Source organism: Eptesicus fuscus, chromosome 11 (assembly GCF_027574615.1).
Source record: "Eptesicus fuscus isolate TK198812 chromosome 11, DD_ASM_mEF_20220401, whole genome shotgun sequence".
Taxonomy (NCBI): domain Eukaryota; kingdom Metazoa; phylum Chordata; class Mammalia; order Chiroptera; family Vespertilionidae; genus Eptesicus; species Eptesicus fuscus.
In genome coordinates, this window is record NC_072483.1 from 53,681,097 (window position 1) to 53,700,674 (window position 19,578).

Below are 19,578 nucleotides of genomic sequence, written 5' to 3' on the forward strand. Positions count from 1 at the left end.
GATAATACCTCCTCCTGGCTGGTTGCTTTAGGTGTCTAACAGTGAGTCTTGACTAACTTGCTCTGCTCTCTTTGTCTAGGCCTGTTTTGTATATGTATGAACTTAACAATACTTTGTTGCTTTTAACTGTTTGTGTAATGTAGGCTAACTGTGTAGATATTTCAAAGAAAGACAAGCGGGTCACAAGAAGATGGAGAACAAAAAGTGTCAGCAAAGATACAAAAATACAACTGCAGGTACAGACTTTACTTTTCCTCCATTCATATTTTTGCATACTTGTATAGTCTTTACATATCAGTTCATGGTAATTAAAAGGTTTGCAGCAGCTTAACTGCTTTAAATCCAGTGCTTTTCAGACTAAGTTATATTATCCAAAAAATAGAGGAAAATCTATTCTTTGTACTCTGATCTAAGTAAAAAGAATTTAAAATAAAGGTAAAAATTATTTAATATGGTTGTAAATTGGCATTTTTATTCTGTTATGGCCTTAGAACCATTACAATATAGTTTTTAAAAAGTCATCTTAAAAATCTCAACTGAATATTCAGTGGGTTGTAATGTACACTCATTTTTATATAATAGATCTTAAAAGAGCCAAATTTTTACCTGTCAATAAAAGAGTGCGAGCTGCAATAGATTGGAAATCAATAAACCTGGGATCTAGCCTGATTACTGTGATTTCCTGGCAATATAATTTCATGCATTTCTCTGAAATTTTCTGGGCTTCTGTTTGTTCCTGGGTAAAGTAAAGGAGTTAATGTAATGATCTCTGAATTCTCTTTCAACTCTAAAGTTTCATAATTCTATAAAAATAGATATTATTTGGCCATCAACAATCATGTTTAAAATCTGAACTGGAGTCTTAATTGTTCATAATAAACTTACTTTAAATTTATTTTCAATGTTATTTATTTATTATGAATAATTTTAAAATAAGATCCTATTTTGTTATTTTATTGCAATGATACCAAATATGGTAAATGCCTAAAACCTCTTATGCCATAAGTCATACTATTTTTAGATCTATAAACTAGAATCTCTAATACTCTGATCCTAGCTGTATATTATAAAGGACTCTTGCCTGGCACAATCAAAATTCAACTTATGACTTTGCTTTGCTTTCTATTGCACTATAAATCAATTTATATTCTAATACAAAGGTAAAGGGAACTGCTTTGCAGAATTCATCAATGTCTTCTGAATAAATAACTAATTCTTCTTTAATTCTGACTTTATTGATAACATTTTTGTGCCATAATTCTGAATGTGTAAATAACAAACTCTTTGTTGCTTTGCTTGCTAATCTGATGTTTTTGAAAATAAGTTTTCATAAGCACTAAAAATTTATGGTTTATTTAGAATGTCCACATTCTCTGAACACAATTTCTTGTGTTCCTTGGTTCAGTGTGTTTTCCCCTCTGTTCGGAAAATTAGTACTGTAGAGACAAATGTGCCAAATGACTTCACAAGAAAATTACCTAAAATTGCTTTTGGCAGTTTCATTTGTTTTGAGCACATGATTGTCTAGTTTTGTGGCTGGTTTTTATTTTTTTAATATTTTTATTTATTTCAGAGAGAAAGGGAGAGGGAGAGAGATAGAAACATCAATGATGAGAGGGACTCATCGATTGGCTGCCTCCTGCACGCCCCTACTGGGGATCGAGCCCGCAACCCAGGCATGTGCCCCCGACCGGAATCAAAACCGGGACCCTTCAGTCCCCAGGCCGACGCTCTATCCACTGAGCCAAACCAGCTAGGGCTGTTTTTTTTTAAATCCTGGTGTCTATGGTTATTATAACCAGGTAAAGGACCCATTATAAAAATAATTGATTATAATTAGCTATTATTTTAATCTTGTTTTTATAAGGTTTGCCATTCAACAGATTTCCATTCACAGCTGTTGTCTTAATTGGTTCTCAGTGAGTCTGAGTGCAGTGCCCCTAGCCACCCTGAGTGGCCACGAGGCCACCATAGTCCCCATATGGCTCACTTTTCCTGAAGGAAGTGGGATGAACTCTGAATACCCACAGTTACAGGCTGTGCTTTTCAATGTGCAGGAAGTGTATGAAGATTTTTTTTAAAGTCATTAGAAGAAATTATTCAAAAAAGCAGGCAAATATTCTTCATTCACACCCCTGCAACATTTTTTTTTTGGGGGGGGCAGTGCTTTTTTGTTTTTAAGTTCTTATTTATGCTGTTTTGGTTTGCTTTTGTTTTGCCAAAAGTATAACAAAATGGCCCTTGTGATCCTGGATTAATTATTTTTGAGGGAAGTTGGAATCCGCTCATCCCCACACTCAAAGAAAACTTTAAATTTACAAAAGTAGATTAAATTGCATCTCCAACTGGAAATAAACAGACTTGGGGCCAGCAGTAAGCTGTTAATCATTCCCAGAGAAACCCTACTTCCACATGGACTGACTGGTAAAACAAAAGGTATGGTGGGGGAAGGCTGCAGAATTTGGTACCATCTCTGGACCTTTTCTGCTCACTCAAATCAATAGGCCTTCCAGGATCCCTTAGGCTGGGGAACCATAAAATTAACCAGGAATGACTATGACCAATATAAATGCCATTGCTCATCAGCATTTCACCTATAGAAAGACATAACATTTATTTTTACTGTCGTGGATTGCCACCTCCTCCCACTCTAATATACAGGATTTCCCTCCTGTTTAAAGTGTTTCTTGACCATGGGAATTCCATCTGATGGTGCCACGTACTTGTTTGAGCCCATAATCATCTCACTCCTTAACCACTCACTCTGATAGTCACTGTTGCAGCCAACTTGAGAGGCTTTGCAGTGAGTGGCTCATTTTCCATCCCCTATTTGTAACTAGAATACCAGCCATTTGTGACTGTTGATGGTAGCGGTTATTGTTATTGCTGTTGTTGTTATTGGTGCTTTCACTGAATTTGCGTTCAGCATTCTGTAGCAGTTTTCATTTTGAAATAATTATAAAACAGATCATTTGAAAAATGGACCCCAGGAGAGTAAAAATGAACATGTTATACTGGGTGTTTAATTGCTTATTCTTACATAGGTTGTTAGATTGTACTATTGATTTGAATGTGAAGGTTACGACCATATTTTCACGAGAAGCCATTGGGATGCTAGCCTCAGAATCCATTGTGTAACTCATTGAAGGCAACATTTGTCCTAGAAGGCTCTGTGGAGATTACCTTTTAGAAAAAGGACTTCCTATCTCCCAAACTTCAAATTTTCTGGTTCTAATAAAAATTCCAATATCATCCTTGTACAGTAAGAGTTGGGCTGTGTTTAAACTGCAAGAACAGAATGATTTTGAAAGGGTTGCTGTAAAAGAGAGAGCTGCCAGTTTCCTGTGTTGATAATAGCATGAATTACATACTAGATCCCTAGTTGTTGGAGAGGAGAAATAATAAGAGGTGTGAGTAGGAGATAAATGACTGGATGTTGTTCATGTGTAGCCATCTTAGATCTTACAGATGCTCAGATTACACTGTAAGGCTGTAAATAAAGTTCTTTTTTACTACATTAAACATACGGGGATTTTTGTACAGAAAAATTTTTGGTGGAAAACAAATGACATATGTACATATATACGTACGCAGAAGATTTAAGAACTTGGAAGAGAAATATGATTGTAATTTGGCAACTATAAAGAGAATTGGAGATATAGGGATTTAAAATATTTTTCTATTGTTAACGACTAAAGCAATCTTGCCGTTTTTCTCTATCTGGGCTGTTTGGACTCTTAAGTGCATTTCAGTTAACTGGCATCAAAAATATTGCTCACAGCCCAAGGGCCAGGATCTGTCCAAGGGAGGCAGAGTTGAGTGGTTAGAAGGAAATGTCACTATTCCTTAATCCCGCCCAAGAAGAGAAAAAAGGAAAGAAAGCTCAGGGATTCTTCCACCAGTTTATGCACAGGTGCACATCACTGAATGAAACCTATGCTTTCAGGTTTTCATGGCTGATTTTTGTAGGCATTTTCCCCACACACTGAGAAAATTGAGATTTTTTTTTCTTATGCTATGAGGATCCGCTTAGAAAATTCTTCAACCTGAAAATCCCAATGCCATCTCTAACATGGAATTTCAGAGAGCTTCATAGGAAGGGAATAAATGGGGAGTTGAAGATTTCTGCTATCCCACCCCTTACTTTTTCCTTCCATCAGGAAACAAAAACATTCTGCCTGGCCGACAGAAGCTCCCATGAGAACCTGTTCATTTTAATTTTTGCACATTATTTTTTTAATTACTTCTTCCTGAACTTTTTTTTTTTTTTGCTTCCATTTAGTGAATGCCTTTTGACTTCATATAACATGACATTGCATGAATAAAACAGTGTGCAAATGTATTTTTACCTTGAAAGCACAAGCCATTTGTCAGTTCATACCTTTCCATCTCTTTTTGGGGTGGGGGCTATATTAGCTAATAGACTTACGTGTTTAGTTATTCTGTGATGAGCAGGATGAACTTTTCTCAGAGCCTGAATGCCCCTTAGAGCTCTTTTTAATGCTCAGATTTAGGAAAAGTCGATTTCAGTTAAAAACTCCCCTTCGCCCGTGTCTGATTATCTTCCGTCCTCCCATACCCTGCCCTCTCTCTGCCTCATCCCGTGTTTTTTCCTCCCTCCTCTTCTCTCATTCACTGTCAGGAAGGGCCATCTGTGAAGAGCCAGTTCGGCTCAACCCGGCGCCGGCAGAGGCTAGCAGCAGCAGTGGCTACAACAGTGAGTGGATTTCAATCTCAAGTGGACATTTAATAACATTGAGAAACTGTGTGTGTGTGCCACCTCCCCTGTTCTGATGTTGCCACTTGTGTGTGACAGTGACAGCGTCAGCTGTGGCTCATTCCTGTGTTGGTTTAGCTTTCGCATGCTCTCTGGGTACCTTTGCATGGCAGGAGTGGACACGGACATTGGTGTGTCAGTTGATAAACTATTCCACAACCCAGTTCTCTATTTCTGCTGTCCATGTAAGAAAAAATTCCAGTTCAAGGTTGCAAAACCTGTGGAGTGGGGCTTCCTTAAACAATATTGTTTATTTGTTTGTTTGTTTGCCATACTGACATTGGAACCTTTTCTGAGTTCTGTTTTTCTCAGAAAAGTCATGTTACTACAGACATAAATTGTGCTTTTTTTGTAGCATTGTGACTATTTGAACAGGATGTGAGAATAAAGAAATGAGAGGGTAAGAAAAGGTGAATTTTGATGTCATCTCCAAATGGCTACACGAGTTACACTTAGTAAGGGAAAATTGTTTGTAAGCTGAAAATCAGAAAATATAATAAAAGCAGAACAACCACAAAGTTAGATGATGTTTAATCCATATGTAGAGGTTGGTTTGGCTTTTCTTTTTTAAATGGAAAGGATATTAGAAGGACAGAGGAAGTATTGAGGCAGATAAGACAAATAACAAATTTAAAATGAAAATGTGTGCAGAATAGTGAACTGTCCATATGGAGCATAAAGCAGAACATGCAACTACAAGAATCCTTTGCTGGAAAAAAGTAAATCATAATATTTGTTTAATCATGACATCCTATCCACTTTTTAAATAGAGTACAAGTTCATAACAATTATGTATGGTAGTCTTTTGGCTATTAGACAGTATGTCTTGACTCTTGCTAGTGGTATATTTTAAGATTAGAATTGCTGAAAAATATGGAAAGGTTTTTATTGTATTATAGGAGAATGGGTACTGGTGCGAAGATTGGTTTTCTACTTTATGATTGGCAACTGACTCTTGCATTTTATCAAGGTACTTAGCTGGATTGTTCGAGAAACAGAATTGCTTTTGCTTATGAAATGAACGAGTGACTGACTCTTAAACTCATATTTTTTAATATTAGAATAAATTATTGAAATAAATTTCATGTTAATATATATTTTATGCATATACTCAAATGCAGATGGATAAAGTACATGCCACCTACATGGTAAAGAGATGTATAATCAGTTAAATAATTCTTAAATGTAATCTTTCATTTATAAATAAAGAAATCAGGTGATTATTAGGGAACAGTATCTCAGCATAGAGAGGAAAATACTAATGTTTCCTTGAATAATGAACTTCTAAGATGGCATGCAGGGAAGTGAATGTTTCCACTGTGTTCGTTTTTTAATGGCAGATACATATAGTGAATATAATAAAGCTTGGAATAGAACCTATTTGAATAGAATGGGTTTATAGTTTTTAAAAGTTGAGAAGAGAAGAGAAAAGGCTTTTAAAAGATGAAAGTATTCATGCATACCTCCCAGGGTAGCCATGACCATAGAAGTTAAGAATAACCTAGATGCATCTAATGAGAAAAGTTACTGGCAACATTTAGCAATGAATTCAGGAATAGTTGTTTGTTTGTTTGTTTTGGGGGGAGTGGTTATTCTAAACACTCTGAAATTTATGACTTCATGCAAACCAGAGCATAGCAACATCTAGCAGGACCCTCAGCCAGCCCCGTTGGCCCCTCACCCATAACTCAGTGACCTGACACTGGTGACTCACCCCTATTTCTTTTATTACAGTGGCTCTCCTTCCTCTTCCCAATACTAAAGTTACCCCACACATTTTGAGCCCATCCTAACCTGCCAGTACCTTTTACTTGTACTTCTTCCGAATGACTACTGCTCACTCGTTTTTCTTGCCCACTTGGGTGTCTGGGGCAGCTGAGATTGGCTGCCAATGAAAAGTGCACCCAACGAGATGTTTCAGAGATTTATTCTTGTTCCCTAGCACTAACACCCAAATGGTCCACTTTCAACATCAGCCAGACCCAAAAGAATAGGGGTTGGAAAAGGAGAAATACTGGCCCCTCTGCATGGATGGACTCTGAGAGTCCCAGGCAGTCAGCACTCCCCATGGGGTCCCTGCACACACAATGCAGAATAACAGCAGCAGACCTTTCTGCTGGCTCTGTGAGTCATCTGCACTTAGACCTGCTGTTATGTGTTCTCTTATTCCTAGTTGTTTACCGTTGCTAAATTTCAGTGCCTGTAGCTCCTGTCAATCCATTTGTCTTTTAATTTCTTCATGGACACGTGTTAAAAGCATCTCCTAACATCTCCATTCCAAACTGTGGTCATTGGTACCAGAACATTCCAGGATCAGGCTTCCTCCCTGTCACAGGATTTCAAGGAAAGCCCTATATTTCTTTCCTGAGCAGGCTGTAAAGGCCACATCCAGTGCTGAGGGTCCTGGGTACAAACACTGAGAGCTGTAGACAGCTCCCATTCCAGCCTTCACTGACGGAGAACCTAGTTACCACTTGAATTTTGTAATCCCATAATACCTAGATTGATGAGTAAAATACTAAGTCCCCAGACTGAAGAGATACTCAATTAGAGTTAGATTAATACATTCCACTTTGTATTCTCAACTTCGTTTCATGAATTCTTCTATCAGATGGCTCATTCCATATACTTCTTTTAACAACAACAACAACAACAAAGAAGATATAAATATAAACATTTTCAGGAGGAAACATATAAAAATTAGTTTTAAATTTCTCAGGGTCCTGAATGCAGTTTGAATGCAGCATTCCAGGTGTCTTTCCCTGGGAGTTATATACAAACCCACGTTGACTGATTTAATTGCCAATTTAAACTTCCACTACGTTCAAAATATAAATTTGTAGTTTATGTTTTTCTTCTGAGAATCTGATTCCAAATTTTCGTAGAGGCTGTGATCTCAGGGACAAGTCTGGGTCCTAATTGTGCTCCCTGGGCCTCCACTGTACCATGTCTCCCATCGAAGCCTTTCACCAGCTCGCACAGCCACCTCCCTGCCCACCTCCCTGCAATGCCAGGGAAGACACCCCTCTTCAATGCCAGGCCAGTCCTTGGAGTGTTGAAGGCACCGAGTGTAGATAAAACCCCTTTTCCTTGATCATCAACACATTACATTCCCCATCACCAAACACCCACATTCCTGTTTCTCAATGCTCTTCTAGTTCTTTGTATTGGGAAACCATATCCTTAAATCTGAAACTTTCTGACTTACCCATTTCCTCAAGGTACAGCCTCTCCCTGGGACCTCCTGATCTCCACCAACCTTCCCAGGGGTTTTTTTTGTCCTTCCTAGAGGGCTATGAACTGACTGCTCTTTCTAGAGTTAGTGTCACTCCAGTGAAGGTCAGAAATTTCCTTTATCTACCTTTAAATACTCGCCCGTATAAACCCCATTCCTTTATAAGCATCCCCAAAGAACTTCAGTTATTGTTCTCACAAGTGACCTGGATAAGATTCCAGCAAAGTATTAAGCCTAAGGACTCCATTTTCTCAAATAGCTTCTCTGCCATTGTGTGTATGCCCGTGCGTGCATCTCTTCTGTGGCCAGTCAGAACTGAGCTTGATGAGATGAAGGAGCTGTGCACATCTCCCAGCCCAGTGCAGCCAAGGTCCCCATGGAGGATGAGATAGTTACTGTGATAAATCCAGATACCAAATTATTCAGATAACATACGTTCACATGGTTAGGGTAGCAGAATTTAGGGGGGAAAGCTTCATGCTCACTTCCTTCCCCAGGAAGCCTTGGTATCTTTTGAGATATATAACTTCCTACCAAGGCAAAGTTACATCCAGAGGACCCTCTGTCCAGTCTCAACTGCCCTTACCCAGATCCACAAACTATGGCTTGGTCAGATTTTTTGGTTCTCTCCAGCTCCTCTGTCTGGCCTCCGTATCCGCCATGCACATGCACTAGTTTGTGTTCATTCTCTCTCTTTTTTTTTTCTGTCGGGAAGTTTAAAGCAAATATTAAAAAATGGAGGGAAAGGACCAGGTTCTGAGGTACATAAACACCAGACCAGATATTGGTGTCTTCCTCCCACAGCATATTTTCCGTTAGATAGAGGATATGAGTAATGCTATCATTTATATAAAATTCAGCTTGCAAAGGAGTCTAAGAGTCTGGTTCTTGAAGATAATTGAATGAACATCTGTGCAGTAAGAGCTAGGGGAGGTTACTAGTTTTATTTACAAAAGGAATTGGTATTCTCGTTTTCCAAGAATGTTTGGCTGACAGCAGTTGTAATGGTCAGGTAGAATGTTCTAGAAGGAGAGGGCAATGTGCTTTGCCTTCACCCATCACAAATCCAGTCCAGATCCAGCCTGGACAGGGAAGTATCTCTAGCCATTTGGAAAAATCTATAGTAATATGACTTTTTTTTACTTAATGCTTTTCTATATTGGCCAGGTAATAAGCCATGCTCCTACATGTAACAGCATTGTGTTAACATATAAAGGTAAACTACAGTAAATTATGCAATATATATGTCATTTAGAAACATTTTGATAAATCAATTTGAAACTTAATTGTGAGTCTCTCTAAGCCATTATATTTACTACTAAACTTATTTACCGTATTTTCCGGCGAATAAGACGACTTTTTAACCCAGGAAAATCTTCTATACACCCAGTCGTCTTATACGCCGGAAAATACGGTATGTTTTATCTAATGGCTATGGAACAAGTGAATTTTCCTGTATTTTCACCTGTTGGGTGAACTCAAAAAGCAGTGAGCATGAAAAGTCCTCTGCCACGAGTACCCAGACTTTGTAAGACAAGGACGGCCACGTCACAGTTTAGTGTTTTCTGCCATTGATTTTTTTAGATACAGCTGTGGGTTTAGAGCTGAAACTTATCTGCAGTTGTGCCTTTTCTTGCTGTCATTCTGGAGTCACCTCACCCTGTACCATTGAAAAGCCCGTGAGTCAGTAGCAGTCCTAAATCCACTATGGGAAATGAGACTTCCCCCCACCCCCTCCACCTGCAGAGTAAATGAGTGTCTCCGTGTGTGTCACCAGAGAGGACTCTGTTATTTGGAAGATGGGAAGAGATCTTTTCTGTGTGTGAGAATGCCCAGTGCACTGTTGCTCACTAATGATTCTTCCCCTTTCAGGTTCCTTTCAGTGCCACCATGTCACCGGTTCGCTTGCACTCCTCCAACCCCAACCTTTGTGCAGACATTGAATTTCAGACTCCCCCTAGCCACCTCACTGACCCTCTGGAAAGTTCGACAGATTATACAAAACTTCAAGAAGAATTCTGTCTAATTGCACAGAAAGGTAACACCAACTCTGACGTGCCCTTTCAGGAAGTACTCTTCTTCGACGAGAGGTTGCCATTTTCTCCTTTCTCCTTGTCCAGGTGGTCGTGGGGAAAGATGAAATGGTTTTTATACTGGTTGGAGTTCTATATACAGAATGCAGTAGAATACAATGCCTACTTCTTGGGACAACACAAATCATAGGTTTTCTGTTTTGACTGAGTAAAGAAAGTGTCATTGGTGGTGGGGCAGTGAGGAAGGAAGAAAGACAAAGAGTTATCCTGGACAGGCCAGCAGCCACCACTACTCAACATTTTTTACTGTCGTTTAGTTATAATTTAACACATAATTTTGGGTTATTTTTAGCAAGGAAAAAATAGAAATAGATTCTGTTTGAATCTTTCTCCTTTTTTATTAAACCACTCATTGATTTCACTTCACAGTTTGTGGGTCAGGAATTGGCAGAGCTCAGCTGAGCACTTCTGTGCCACATGGCTTTGACTGCGCTCACTCAGTGCTATTCCTTGGCCTGAAATATCCAAGGTGGCTTCACCCACGTGCTTGGCAAGTTGGTTGGACAGCCGGAAAGCTGCACACAACTATGTCCCACTCCCTCTTCATGGCAACTCAGGGCTCCAAAAGAAGGGAGCGGGCTGGAGTGGAAGCTGCAGGTCCTGTTCAAGGCCAGCTGCTTTACTGGTCGGAGCTTCACAAACCAGTACAGATTCGAGAGGAGGGGAAATAGACCCCACCTTGGAGTCTCTTTTTCAACGTTAAAATGTAACAAGTCACATTGCATAAGTTCAATTGTTATCACCCACAGGGAGTAGGATGTGATAAATAAAAAGCAGGATAGTGGAGTGTAGGTGGACTGAGCAGTCCAGTATGTATTTACGGAGAAGAGCCTCAGTTCCCAAAATAATCCTGTCCCTTACTGCTGTGGTATATACATTTCAGCCATGGAAATGCACTTTTGATTTAAGTTAGTACCTTCTAATACATTGTTTTTTAAAGCATAATCTCTTAGGGAAAGTATACCTTGTGTTGTTTTCAGTCACTAACACCTTATGTAAATTAATCACGTTTATTTCCCTTGGGGCTGCTGATAATAGTTTATAAATTATTCTTGAAAATGTGTGTTAAATGGAACATTTCAGTCAATACTCAAGAGTCGGGTGGCACCAGAAACCAAAGGGAGCACGTGGAGGGCACCTCTGGGAATGCTTTTGTTTTAATATATTTTTATTGAGTTCAGAGAGGAAGGGAGAGGGAGAGAGGAGAGATAGAAACATTGATGAAAGAAAGACATGGATCAGCTGCTTCCTGCTTGCCCCATGATGGGGATGGAGCCCGCAGCCCATTCTCAAACCATCAGCACAGATATACCATCAGATATTTCTTTAATTTTATAATACTAAAACAACTAAGCTAAATCATCTTCCCCCCTTTTTTTCTATAGGTTTCTCAGTTGAGACTCTGGAGTGCCAACCCTCTTTCACCTGCTCTTTTACTCCTAGTACACCTTTATTACATTTCTTAACTGGATGCTAATTATGTCACTAGACTAGAGTAATATTATTTTGCTTATAAAATGGCACTGATTTACAGTCAGTAACTTTTACTCATATTGGGAGAGGGCGTGTAGGAGCAGGTAGAATGAGACAAGTGTGAGTTAAGTACAGCGCAGCGGCTAAAGGGAGATGAGTACATTTGAAGGTAGTCCCAAGAAAGCTTTGTGAATTTAGTTGCAATCCCGAGGCTTTCAGGAAATCCAAGTTTCAATAGAATTTTAAAGCCTTTTGAAACAACATATTTTCTTTTCAACTGTGCTAGGGAAAAAAAATGGGCTTTTCTATGACTGTTGAGTGAACCCTTTAGAAAGAATTATGGATTTTGAAATGACTGAGAGTCTGCTTTTACAGCTGCCAGTGGGATTGATGTATTCCAGCTATCAAGTTATTACCTTTAAATTGATGATGGAGAGAATGCAGCAATAAATCAATAGGTTGTGAGTCCCTTGTTATCCCACCATTTTTCCTCTTTTAATATGGGCCAGTCTTTATGCTAAAATTTTCCACTTCTAAAAAAATAACCTTTCTCAAATAAGGAAATTCCTCTTTTAGTAGATTTGTATATTATAGAAATTCTGTTATTGTAACGATGAGAGTTGTAAATTCAACCTTTTATAATTTAAAATTAAAGACTGCCTCAGATTATACCAGTGTATGTTGTTAGGTATGCAGGAGTTGGGGAAGGGAACTAGAGTTTTTATTGTTACTTTTAAATCAAAATACTTCTAACATCAAGATATTCCTGGCTAAGAAAGGATTGCAGGTACTGTTCTTAAGACCACATCAGTTCCTAACTCAAAGAGAACTAGTAAGCACTTTCTAGATTAGCTGCCTGCTTTTTGTTGGCAGTGATAAGGTGTGGCTGGTGAAGTGGGCTGTGAAAGAACTCACAATGAAAAGAAGAAATGTAGAGAAGAAGTTTATTTTACTTTCCCTGAAGGGAAAGGACCAAGTATTGCTAATCAATACTGGGCAAGAAGTAAATGGCAGCCTGCTCTTCTAAGCAGAGGCTGTTGCTAAGCAACAAGGAAAGGAGGGGAATTTTGGGCTGAAGTTGAGTAGACATCAGAAGTTGTCTTGAAAAAATTAGAGTTGGTTTGTTTTTCAGGAGACAATCCAGGCAGGTGTCCTAGGGAGGTGTCTTATCAGTATTTTTCCTAAGCCTGTAAAACATGCTTAGAGTAAAAGTTATTAAACGTTCAAAAGAGGCGTGTTTGAAGGGGATGGGGAAGGGAACTTTTTACTAACTAGAGACCCCTTGGTGCAAATTATCCCTGAGTTGTAAAAACAGCAGGGAGGAGGGGTATGCAAGAATGTAGCCTTAAGAGTAGCTTATCTTGTTTCCCAGTTTGAGCAGAGTGTCTGTTTGAATCATAGAAGCTAACAATCTTGGGGTTTAATTGCCAGGTGCTTCTCATAAATTGTAGAAGGCTACAGCAAAGAAAAAGAAAACCTTTTTTTACTGTCTCTACAGGCAGGACTTATAAAATGCTCTCTTTGGGGTGCACACTTTTGGGGAATAATTTTTGGATAGTTTTAAATAATGTGTGTGTGTCTTCATGGTACACAGAACTGCTCAGATGCTCTCATCAATTATGGCACAGTAAAACTTGTTCCCTTTTCCTTCTAGGAATTGTGAATTAATGTATAAATATTGATATTAGAATTGGTATGCTGCTCCCAAGTCTTTGTTGGCTTATCTGGTATGAAATGCTATTCACCCTGAATAATTACCATTACCATATTTGTTTTTTGTATAACTATTATGATAGATTCCATTTTAAAACTGACTTTTAATTAGGCTGTAATGTAACCTTTCCAGAAAACATCTATGCATGAGTTAAAATGCGAAAAAGTTTATAACTTTGGACATTCTTTCTGGCCATTTGATCTTTGTTTTTCACTTTTCTCCCCACCCAGTTCATTCCCTTTTGAAGTCTGCATTTAATAGCATAGCTATAGAGAAGGAGAAGCTTAAGCAGATGGTTTCTGAGCAGGATCACAATAAAGGCCACAGCACACAGATGGCACGACTCCGACAGTCACTGTCTCAGGTAAACAAGAATGTGTGTTTCAAGCTCATAACATATTCCCATCCCTGTATGGCACAAATGGGGGTGGAGGCAGTCGGTCATGGGACTGTGAGTCTCCTAAGACATTGAGTGCCAGTATTAAATGTTATTACTTTTCTTCCATAAAATGTCAAGGTAAGGATGAAATCAACCAGACTTACTTGCAAATATATAATGATTTTGGCTGATTAAATACTTTTAATGCCTCTTCATGGTCAAGTATAAGGCAGTCTCTGGTTTAAAGAAAAAAAATCCTGCATTTATAAATGGTTTACACATCTAAAATATGGTCAAGAATATATTCAATCCAATGTTAGAACAAAATCTACTAGGGCCCTAGCCGGTTTGGCTCAGTATATAGAGCGTTGGCCTGGGAACTGAACGGTCCTGGGTTCAATTCACATGCCTGGGTTTCAGACTTGATCCCCAGTAGGGGGCATACAGGAGGCAGCTGATCAATGATTCTCTCATCATTGATGTTTCTGTCTTTCTCTCCCTTCCCCTTTCTGAAATCAATAAAAATATGTATTTTTTAAAAATCTACTAGGTATTCCATACTTAATATTTTTTCCACTTAAAATACATTTCAATCTGTTGAAAATTACTAATTACTGTTATCTCTCTTTTTTCCTGATTTGTACTCCTAGGGTTTTCTTCCTATTTAAGTTATGTTCCCTAAAGTTATACTTTCATGTTTCAATATATATTATTTAGTGGATATTACTCAGTACATATTCATTATGTAGTATTCAATGTATATGAAATTTATCTTATGAATATTAGTTAAATCCCATGTATTTCGAAGTTGAAATTTCTGATTAAAATCCTTTATAGCTATACTTATGCTTTTTTTACACTGAGTACTTGCTCTGAAGTAAATACTTTCTTCAGTTTATAAATGCACTTTTAAAAATTTCTTCGAGAATTCAATGCTGTTATGTGATTTTGCATGAGAACTCAGTGTTTATATAAAATATTGTTCACTTCCTGGTGCCTTGGATCAGAGTGAAGGAGCAAGCAAATCCTGGGTAAGTGGTTTTCCATGTGGGTCAGCTCCTGCTTGAACACTTTCCCTCAGTCCCCAGGAATCAGACTGAAACCATCTTGCCATGTTTTATGTACCTGAACTGTCAGTTTATTTTCAATGTGAAGTTTCATGTTATTGAGTGCTGTTATCTGGACCATGCTTTCTGTGTTCAGTTAAGGTGAAACACTGCCAGTTAAGGTGCATATCCTGCTTCCAGAGCAAAACTAGGGACTTGGGAGCATGAGCATTAAAAGCAGCAACTGTGTGCCGGTCTACAGAGGGTTTTACTCATAAGCTCATTAATGGTTTTCCCTGGACAACTCTCATGTCATGTATTTGTTACAAATACATGCCATGAGTCCATGTTAATTGACCTTCTAAATAATTATTCTGAAAGTATCATGAACCAGAAGATCAAAATAATGGTGAAGTAAACATGTAAATGTTGTCTTATAAACGTAAAATGCACTCTTGCCCCTACATGCTGCAATGTTTCCTTAAGATGTATCCATTTGTGGAGGCTTAGTAATATAAGATAAGCTTGTAATAAGAAAAACAAGAAAATATGTTTGTTTTTTGCTTGCTTGCTTGCTTTTATTTATTTGTTGGTAAGACAGAGAATGGCAAACAGAAGTCTGGGTTGGGGCATCCAGTGAGATTAGAAATGATGAGAAAGAGAAATTTTAAAAGTTACTCATTTGTTTATTCTTTTATTTATTTCATTCAACTGACCATATATGAAATATGATGCAGGGTGTGGAATAGCAACATAGAAGTAGCCCTTGCCATGTTCCCAGGAAGCTCATGATCTGACTCATGAGATGAGCAGTGTTTATCAGGAAGCAGTTAAACGGACCATGCTGTAGTCCATTCACATTGGCACGTGGATGGTGCAGATTCCCAGGGCTCTGGTCATTCAGAGGAACAGAAGAGCTCTGAGCTGTGAGCAGAGCCACAGCTCAGGAGGAATTGAGCCTTGAATTAGGCCTGAGTATACAGCAGAAGCTCACAGGGAAGGACCTGATGTTAACATGTCAAAAGTAAAATACAACAAAATTATATCAACTTTGCATCCTTTGGGTTAAATATTTCCTTCTCTCCTCAAAACATATTTACTTACATCTAGACCTAGAGCCTCAATAGATTTTTGTTGTTCTTATATTTTTTTAACCAAAATGCTCAATTTTATCCTCAAAAGATGTAAAAAATAATTTAGTACTATAAAGATGGTCAGTTATACCCTATTCACAACAATTCAGTTCTTCTAATTGTGTATTATCAGAGCATTTTGGCTATGGTCACCCTCTAGTGTCAATCTGTACCTTCCCATTGAGCCAGTCTTACTCCCATCACCTCCGAGGCTGGTCTTTCTTTTGCAACTCATTATAGCCTTGGCTTAGACATTTAAGTTTACTGTTAGTTCACTCTTTAGAGAATCACTCTCCATGGTTAGACCACTAGAGAGCTATCTGGAGAATGGCAAAAACATGGAGTGAACAGGAAGCATTAGTCTAGGAGGAGGAGTTAGGTAGGGATCAGTTCATTAAGGACCATACAAAGGAGTTGAGATTTATCTTGTCAATGTTAGGGAGGCCTTAATTTTAACTAATGAGTAAGACTGGAATTTCAGAAATTGGAAATATTGCTACATGTTTTTGTACATTATAAAGATTACTGGTACAGTATGGAAGATAGATAGAATTAAGGCAAAGTTAGTTGGGCAGACTCTAAGATATTTGAGATAGTGCAGGCCTGAACTAGGGAGATGACAGGGTTTGTAGAAGGAAGGGATTAGTTTCAAAAACACTGAGAGGGAAGCATGGATCAGAGATCAACTGAATATTAGAAAGGGACAAGGAGACAGAGTCAAAACTAATTTTTAGGTTGTTTACTTGCATAGATGGTAGTTCTTTCCCCAAGAGAGGGACTACAAGAGGAACTGATTTGGCAAGGGTAAATAATGAGTGGTTTTTGTGGAGATCAATGTGTCTGTGGGAAATCTAACAGGTAATTAGGTATGTAGATCTGGGGAGAGGGGAGAGGTCTGGGATGGAGAGAAAGATGTAGATACTCCAGTATGTTGCTGAAGTTATAAATGTTGATAAATTGTGTTTTCAGTCAGAATAAAAGAGGTTCAATTATGCTGCTGCAGAGAACATAAATAGAGAACAGGCTAGAAAAAAAAAAAAAAAAAAAGAGGAACCTTTGATGGAAACCCAGGGAGGCAGCTGAAGAATCTAGATAGCGATGACCATTGAAATCAAGGTTAAAGAGTTTTGATAAAGTCAGTAAGGAAATGGTTAGCAGAATCTGATTTAGCAGCAAATAATATATAGACTGAAAGCAAATAAGGACACATTGAAGGTGGGAAACAATTAACTAATAGAGACATCAATGGGTTGGCCAACTCTAATTTTATTGTCCCTCTTTTAATATAGCACTTAGAATTGGAGCAGATGTTAAATAACTTTAGAACATTGAGACAGTTGTTCTGAATGTTTTTATATTAATACAACTTCACATTGCAGTGTGATTTTAGATAGCCTAAAGACATCTTTGATCCATATTCAAATGTCGTCAGTTAAATCCCCAGATATTTATTTTATGACCCATTAGCAAGTCAGATCTCCCCACAGAGAAGGAAGTAGATAGACTGTGTTTAAATAACTTCTTAAACTAGTCTAACATTTTTAAAGCATATTTTTTATTTGACATGAGTCCTATTTGATATATGTCTTATGATTAAAACTAGACGCCCAATGCATGAAGATTCGTGCAGAATGGGCCTTCCTTACCCTGGCTGCCGGCACAGCTTTTGCTCTGGCCCTGAGCTGCCTTTCTGCCTTCGCTCCGCCCCGAGCCACCTTTCCGTCTTCCCACGTTGCCCACTGCCCAGAGGCCTGGAGTGGCTGGGGCAGTGCAAAACGCCTGCGTTGTCGCCATGGTGATGATGCAAGCATCCCACCTCCAGCCACTGGGTGCCTGTGTATGCAAACTAACCCGCCATCTTTGTTGGGTTAATTTGCATACTCCTGATTGGCTGGTGGGCATCACATAGGTATGGTCAATTTGCATATTTCTCTTTTATTAGTGTAGATGCTGTTTTTCAATAAAGCTTTTAAATATACCAACTTAGCAAATTCCATCCTTTTAGAAGGCACAAAGTATATAATATACATGAAATTAGCATTCCTCACTACACACTCAGCCTAAATTGTTACCTGCCTCAATAGTATAGTGAATCTCTCTTTTAAAGTATTATTTCTCCCCTGATCTGTGTGTACACAAAGACATACATAATTCTGTTGTTTTACCTCCATGAAACTTTAAAAGTAACTTTCACCCTTGAGAGGCAGTACAGATGCTGGATTCAAGCCTGTAGGACAGACCATTGTATGTGACATCTATCCCTTTATAAATGACTTTATTTCACAACAGCTATAGTTTCGTGTTTCAATGAATATAAAACCCTGGACACCAAACTCAAGTCGTATCAATAAGACTAAGGTAACCTCAGCACTCCAGATTACTATAATAATAAAAGATTCAACTTAACTTGAGTCTTGTCTTCAATACATTATACTTTATTACTTTTATTAATGTGATTTTTGGCCCCAGAATTTGTGCACAGCTTGTGCTAAATGCAGTGGGCGTTGTGTCCATACAAATGTGAGCATCAGGCCCTAACCAGTTTGGCTCAGTGGATAGAGCGTCGGCCTGCAGACTGAAAGGTCCCAGGTTCGATTCCGGTCAAGGGCATGTACCTTGGTTGTGGGCACATCCCCAGTTGGAGGTGTGCAAGAGGCAGCTGATCGATGTTTCTCTCTCATCAATGTTTCTAACACTCTTTCCCTCTCCCTTCCTCTCTGTAAAAAAATCAATAAAAAATATAAAAAAAAAACAAATGTGAGCATCAGAATATGATCCTTATATTCCATCTAGAATTACTGTACTTCATTAAACCAAAATGCCACCAATTGTTAGATGGACCATCATTTTGTGCATTACTAAGGAAAAAAACTGCCGTCAATTAAAGTGACTCGGTGCTTCAGAGGTGTTAAATGTGGCGGGGAATGTGCATCTTAGAATTAATGAACTGTGGTGTGTATGGAAATGTAAGCAAAAATGTGGCTTAAGGCACCGAGTAGCATAATTAAAATCCCAATCATAGAATTTACCATCCTTCCTATCTATAGCTTTCTCATACCCCAAATAAATATTCAATGTTGAGATAAAAGTTCCATATATATTTGTTTGTTTCTGAATTCAAGAGTTTCCTGAATCTTGGTCAAATTTGTCCTGTTCAATGATATTCTTCATGGAATCTTTTAAATCTTTTTGTTTAGCTATACAGTAGTTTCAAATTAATGTAATTTTCAACTTGAGTTGGCAGTATTTATTTAGGCCTTAAAAAGATTTTGTCCTTTGACCCTTTGGTCCATGGCTGATATCTGTAGTCTAAGGAGGTAAAACTGAATGCAGAAAATCATTATGCACTTAACCAATTATGGCAGCTTTATTTATTCTAGTAAAATTCAGTAACAGCCTAAGTGCTAATAATAGGAAATAATTGCTTATTATGCAACTATTAAAATCATGTTTTGAAGATTTTGCAACATAAAATAAATGTTTATATGCAAAGAATAAGTGCCATGCATAGCATGTGAAGTATGCACCATTACATAAGGTGAAAAATACGTAGGAAAAAATATACCAAACTATCAATGGTCGGTTGATTGAGTAGTAAGGTATGAGTTTTTTAAAATATATTGCTACTTTGCATTTTCAAAATATAGTATAGTATAAACTATACTATAGATATACTATATTTTCCAAGTATTTTTTTTTTCATTGAAAAAACAAGGTTATTTTAAAGA

At 38.1% G+C, this 19,578-nt stretch overlaps 1 protein-coding gene across 1 annotated transcript in view; it reads left to right on the forward strand.

Moving 5' to 3' along the window:
* The window catches only part of OSBPL6 (oxysterol binding protein like 6), a 74,750-nt gene that overhangs the window by 34,205 nt on the left and 20,967 nt on the right, over positions 1 to 19,578 (forward strand). Inside the window, exons 9-12 of the mRNA XM_008138518.3 lie at positions 144 to 236; positions 4,643 to 4,717; positions 9,885 to 10,050; positions 13,523 to 13,656. Of these exons, the coding sequence (XP_008136740.2) occupies positions 144 to 236; positions 4,643 to 4,717; positions 9,885 to 10,050; positions 13,523 to 13,656 (468 nt within the window). The remainder of the gene's footprint in view (positions 1 to 143; positions 237 to 4,642; positions 4,718 to 9,884; positions 10,051 to 13,522; positions 13,657 to 19,578) is intronic.